Source organism: Mobula birostris, chromosome 18, assembly GCF_030028105.1.
Source record: "Mobula birostris isolate sMobBir1 chromosome 18, sMobBir1.hap1, whole genome shotgun sequence".
Taxonomy (NCBI): Eukaryota; Metazoa; Chordata; class Chondrichthyes; order Myliobatiformes; family Myliobatidae; genus Mobula; species Mobula birostris.
The window spans coordinates 62966983-62973524 of record NC_092387.1 but is presented as its reverse complement, the minus strand read 5'-3'; the positions used below and the strand labels follow the sequence as shown (position 1 = coordinate 62973524).

Genomic DNA, 6542 nt, shown 5'->3' with positions numbered 1-6542 from the left:
GGCTCTTACAAACTAATTCCAAGCAAAATATTTCGGGAACGAAACAAATAATGGTTTATACGAGCAATTCTGATATTAGATCCAGATTTGTTTTCTGGGGAATGAAATTCCAGGAAAAAAAGGCAGGAGCTTGTGGCATACGAATGAAGGAATATAATTGTGTGTATGTGCTAAAATTAACATTGTGTGTGTAAGCAAAAATATTTCAGATGTTCTGGGATCTACCCGATGTAAATGCGATACCCACATTATTTCCGAGAATGTACTGATTAATCAGACGTTTTATGTCGATAAGATCTCAAAACTGTGTACAGAGAGAGGGAAAAATTCCAACTCTTGCATCACTAATACGCTGTTTTGATTGTAAGGACTGGCGGAACCAATTTATTGAAACTCAGTCATCATCTCTTGATCCAACTTTTAATCTGACACCAGGTATTATATAGCAGCACATATAAGTCAAAATAGCCCGTGACAGAGGTTCATTCGCAGAGAAAAATACAACGTAGTTTCTTTTTTTTCGATTGAGCTCAGAGAGGGCATTAAAAGGAACAGATACTACGTACACTATCTATATTCCCATTAGATCCCTGAAAAAAATCAGATATTTAGCTCTTTTAATACAGGTGTATAACCTAAAACTCACACAAATTCAATTCGAGGAAGTTTTGCACTTGACATTACTTAGATAAGCTCGTGTTAAATATGGATCATTATTAACTTTGAATTTTGATTGAGTACAAGTCGACACAATTCCGCCTTTGACAAAATCTCCATTCCGATTAAACCCACGGAATTAGCGTTTACATAAGTTATACTTAAATATTGTAAGCAAATATAACCTAAATTAAAAAAAAAATCCGGATTATATTAGACATCTAGTACATCACAGGGTTAAGTTGCATCACATTCAGTTATGTCCTGCGACGATTGAAGTGTGTGGAAATCAGTCTAACTATGGTCACTACTGGATGGATCATCTTCAAGCTGAATTATTCACTGGAGTCTTCTTGGTCGGAGCTGTCCAGGACCGAGGGCATGGAGTGATTGCCTGCCGAGCTAACTTGAGTTTTCTTAGTCGCGTTGCGTTCTTCCATTATGATGGTGTCATACAAACCTTTCGGTCCCTCCTCCAAAAGGACATTTCTCTCGGACAGAGAGGGTTTCATTTGACACACGTTTCTGAGGAACAGCAGCGTAGGGGCATAGAGGATATTGACCAACCCCATGCCAAGGCTGAGTTGCACAAACCCCAACGTGTGAACGATCTGTCCAGCCACAATGGGGCCCAAGGCATAGGCAACGGAATAGGAGATATCAGCGATGGCATACACGCTACCGTACACGGACACATAACGAATGTCAACAAGGAAGGCGAGGGTGGGCAAGAGGGCAGTGTCCACCAGGGCAATCCCAAAGCAGAGGGCACACAAGGGAATGATGAGTTCTTCAAAATTTCTGCAGGCTGGGACAGTGCACGAGCTAGCACCTATAATAACCAAACCTAATGCTCCGTAGAACCATTGGTAATTGGGGTATTTAGCGGCTAACTTTACAGTGATGTACACGCCTAGGACGTGCGGGAAGAATGCCGGCAACCACGTGAGTCCCATTTGCAATTCACCAGCGTTCATTGTCTTTTTCATCCACTTTGATATTGTCGGCTCTAAGAAAGCTAGAGGGATGTTACAGGTGGTGAGCGCCCCGGCCACAACAGCAATGTAAGGGTCGATCATCAGTTTATAGATAGGGGTGCCCTGCGGCATATTCTGACGTGTTCTGTTACTGAAGGGCGTAATGACCATTAGCAACAAAATGCCGTCCAGCAGGGAGACAAAAGATAGCACTAAGAAGGGAACACGCTTGCCCGCGAACTCATATAATATACCACCAAAGGGGGGCGCCACTAAGCTACCGAAGGAGATGAAAGCCAAGGCGATGCCCAGGGCTCGACTCCTCTCCGACTCCTCGGGGTACTTGTCCGCGATCATGGCGATTCCCGAGGTGTCCGCGAAGGCGGACCCCAACCCCTGCAGACTCCTGGCTATGAATAACATGGCATAGCTCTCGCCGAAGGCAAACGTGAGGGTGGAGAAGAACAAAATAGTGAGCCCGATCAGCAGCGGAATGTCGTAACCGACGCGGTCGGTGAAGGGGCCAGTCAATGGGTTGGAGATCAGCTGGAGGATGGCTTTGGAGGCGAACAGCACCCCAATTTGTACGTCTTCGTTTGCGTTCGGGCTCCTCTCGGTGACAGCTTTCCGCGTCGAGTTGAACAAAGACCCATTGGTCCCATTGGCGGGTATTGTGACGTACACCACTTTGGAAGTTCTCATAGTTTCAAGATAGTTTGGTACAATGGGTACAATCACCATATACAGCATGTTGTCCAGTAGCATTGCTACGCACACGATGATGAGCAGCAATTTGCGCTGCCGCAGCGGTTCATGCATAGCTCCGCTTATCTGTTTGCTTCTCTCTCCAACCACCTCTGAAAATTTCACCACGGCTGACTTGATCAGTCCGATGGCCATATTTACAGCCATTCTTGACCACCGGCAACTTTCGCCCAATCCTTGCACCGCAGCCACTTACTGCCCTAGTCTCCTCTTACTCCTGGCTCTCGCGGACAGCCACTCTCACGATTAGCTGGTCACGGAGCCTCGGCGTGGTCCCGGCTTCACCGGCGCCTCGATTCTGGGTTCCACAGGCATAGTCTTCGGCCCGCCACTGGGCATCGAACTCCCGGCAACAAAGGAGACGGTAAATGGGTTTCACTCTTAAAAAGACGCCGAAGTCTTCAATCTTGCTTTGCTTCGCACAGTCCACGAATGAAACGATTCTTGCGATTAGCCAATGGTCACATTGCCAGATTGTGGGAGGGAGAGTCCTGGCTGCCCAACTCTTTCCTCACCTGTACCATTCAGGGCTCCTCCCTCCTCTAGACTTGGTGAAGCCACTTACACCGATTCACAAACATACTTCTCCGCTCCTCGCTTTTTTTTTCTGTGACGCTTATGTCAAGACTTCGCTCGGCCGCACCGAGTTACATCTGAACACGCCCCTGTTATTAATTCACCCACGTGACCGGACCCCTCCAATTGCAGACCCTCTCTCGTCTCGTCCCGGGATGCTGACGTTGCGGTGCTCGGCACTTGGCAAGTCTTTAGATCTGCCTCCTCTGCCCCCTCTTCTCCGTAGTTTGATGTTTATTGCAGAGACTAAATTCGTTAGCCGCAGACTATTTAGAATATGGGATGGAGCAGATTTATTTGCCATTGGAATTAGGGGAGATTTCTGCAAAGTGTTTTAATTTCTCGAGTGTATAGTTGCAAATTTATTATCGGCGCACTGTTACTGTTTGATATTACAGGGCGGGGAATGTGCACTTTTTGAAAAAAAAGCCACTTCTACTGTTAACTGCATATTGTTTTATTTATAACGGAGTAGAAATTGCAGCATAGATCTTTCAGTACGCTTAGACTCAATCTAAGCAGTCTGCTTTCATATTTCGTGATTCTGCGGGAGACCAGCCGCATTGTCTGACTCTCCCGCAGTCTCGTTGAGATTGGCGACAGTTCTTGCTGTATCCCAGTTCCCTGGGAACCACTTGGACCAGTTGATTGCTTTGACCCGTTAGATCACCGCTCACTGTCTTCTTATACTGCAGCACTAGAATCCTCTCTTGCGCTTAAATACCGGGTCGAGATAGTTCACACGGTCGCGACCGAGTCACGAACAACTGGATTGGAGGATTGTAATTATGGGGAGAGGGTGGAGAGGCTGGTCTTGTCTTCCGTGAGCGAAGGATGCTGAGCGTAGACCTGCCAGACACCATAAGACACAGGAGCAGGATAGGGTAATTCGGTCCATCGGGGCTGCTCCGCCATTCCCTAACGGCTGATTAATAATCTCTCTCGCCCTCCATTCTTCTGCCTTCTCCACGTAACCTTTGACACCCTTACTAACCATAAATCGACCAACCTCCGCTTTAAATACACGCAATGACTCGGCCTCCACAGCTGTCCGTGACAATGAACTCCACAGATTCACCACGGTCTGGTTAAAGGAACTCCTCCTCATCTCTGTTCTGAGGTAGTGTCCTCTGTTCCCAGAGGCTGTAAAACGATAGTCACGGGTAGATAGTCACATTATTTTTTTATGACAAGAGGACATCGGTCTGAGGTAAGAGGATTGCATTTAAAATGGGATTTGAGGTGTAAAATGTTTTAACATTATATACCGGGAGGGGTTGAGTCTGGAACGTGCTGCCGGAGGAGATGGTGGAATTAGATACTATTTTGTGGTTTAAGAGGCATTCAGATAGAAACTCGCAATACACAAACTCCTAGATGCAGGAAGATTGTTCCCAATGTTGGGGAAGTCCAGAACGAGGGGTCACAGTTTGAGGATAAAGGGGAAGCCTTTTAGGACCGAGATTAGGAAAAACTTCTTCACACAGAGAGTGGTGAATCTGTGGAATTCTCTGCCACAGGAAACAGTTGAGGCCAGTTCATTGGCTATATTTAAGAGGGAGTTAGATATGGCCTTTGTGGCTAAAGGGATCAGGGGGTATGGAGGGAAGGCTGGTACAGCGTTCTGAGTTAGATGATCAGCCATGATCATACTGAATGGCGGTGCAGGCTCGAAAGGCCGAATAGCCTACTCCTGCACCTATTTTCTATGTTTCTATGTTTCCTGGAGGAACTAAACAAGTCGAGCAGCGTCTGCGGAGGGAAAGGAACTGTCGACATTTCAGGGTGGAAATTACATTAGGACTATCACTCACCGCTCTCCCCCCGCCCCCTACCACCCACTCACACACGGATGCCGTTGGATCCAGCACCCAGATTCCAATATCTTGTGTCACCGTTTATATGGATAAATCCTCAACAGTTTACATACCTAACGTAGGTAAGTGGGATTAGTGTAGATTGGCACATGGACCGGCAGAGATATGGCGGGTCGAAGGACCCGTTTCTCTGCCGCACAGCCCTGCAGATCTGGAATTGTGTGTTGCAGAGTTTACAGTTCTTATTCCCTTGTGCCCCAGAAGCAGGCCCTTCAGCCCACTGAGCCCGTGCTCTCTCACTAATTCCGTGCCCTTGTTACCGTTCCTTATGGGCTATTCTCCTCGCACTTCCATTAATTACCCCTAGATTCTACCACACACCTACGCACAATGGCCGATTATCCTACCCACCTGCATATCCTGGGCCGTGCGAGGAAACCGGGGCACCCTGGGGACAGCCACTCAGGGAGACCGCGCAAAGTCCCTCACAGAGATCGGGATTCTGTGCAGGTCTTGGGCGACGTGTAGGGATAGTCCTACTTGCTGCTCACGAACCTGCCTTGGATTCCTGTCCCAATTATTTTTAGCTTAATAATTGTATTCAGATTGTGTCCCATGCTCTACGTTGGACAAAAACAAAGATATTGCAACATTAGCCTTCAGTTGCATGTATCGAGAGTCAGCTTGGGTGTTAATACTCTGGAATGGTATTAGCTTGGAAAAATTAGGCGCTCGCTTCAAATATCGAGCCAGTGCTTTCAGATAACACGGGTTCCAGTTGTTGAAGACCAACACCCAGCTGAACACATTCACAAAAAAAAACGGGAAAACAGCAGCTACACTCAGTAGCCACTGAGAGTATGTTCGTGGTCTTCTGCTTCTGTAGCCCATACACTTCAATGTTCGACATGTCGTGCGTTCGGAGATGTTCTTCTGCACACCACTGCCGTAAAGCATGATTATCTGAGTTACTGTCACCTTCCTGTCAGCTTGAACCAGTCTGGCCATTCTCCTCTGATCTCTCGCAATAAAAGGCGTTTTCGCCCTCTGTTTATTTTCTGTTTGTTTGTTTGTTTTGTTTTTGCACCATTCTCTGTTAACTCCAGCGACTGTTGTGCGTGAAAATCCCAAGAGATCAGTCGCTTCTGATATACTCAAACCACCCCATCTGGTACCAACAACTATTCCACGGTCAAAGTCACTTAGAGCACATTTCTTCCCCGTTCTGATGTTTGATCTGAACAGCAACCGAATCCTTTGACCGTGTCTGCATGCTTTCATGCAGAGTTGCAGCCACGTGATTGGCTGATTAGATGTTTGCATTAACGAACAGATAGTCAGGTGTACCTAATAAAGTGGCCACTCAGTATATTCTAACAGTTTTTGTTCGGATTGTGTACCCTGTTCAATGTTGGACAAGAACAAAGATATGACCTTCAGTAGCATATATTTTCTGTCAGCTCTAGCATCAATACTCTGGAATTGTGGTGGTTGTCTCTCGGGGTCCGAGGAAGACTTAACATTGTGCAGTCATCTGTGGATACGCATGAGACTTCGGAGGCCGAAGGTCGAAGCACACACGCGGTTGCAGGTTGGACATGGAATGGCGGTTGTTGGAACAGGTGCATACAGTACACAGCTTTGTGGCGTCGGTCTCAAGCTGCTAAAAGGCGCTGATTTTGGTTATCCCCGAAGTCAGATGCAGGTTTTCTGGTCAGGGCGCGCCACACAGCCCTGTTGGCTGCAGACT

At 47.1% G+C, this 6542-nt stretch overlaps 1 protein-coding gene across 1 annotated transcript; it reads right to left on the bottom strand.

Annotated features, from left to right (window-relative positions):
* Window positions 1-992: 992 nt before the first annotated feature.
* slc18a3a (solute carrier family 18 member 3a) lies at window positions 993-2546 on the bottom strand. The gene has a single exon (XM_072282818.1). The coding sequence runs from the start codon at window positions 2544-2546 to the stop codon at window positions 993-995; it is 1554 nt and encodes a 517-aa protein (XP_072138919.1).
* Window positions 2547-6542: the final 3996 nt, after the last annotated feature.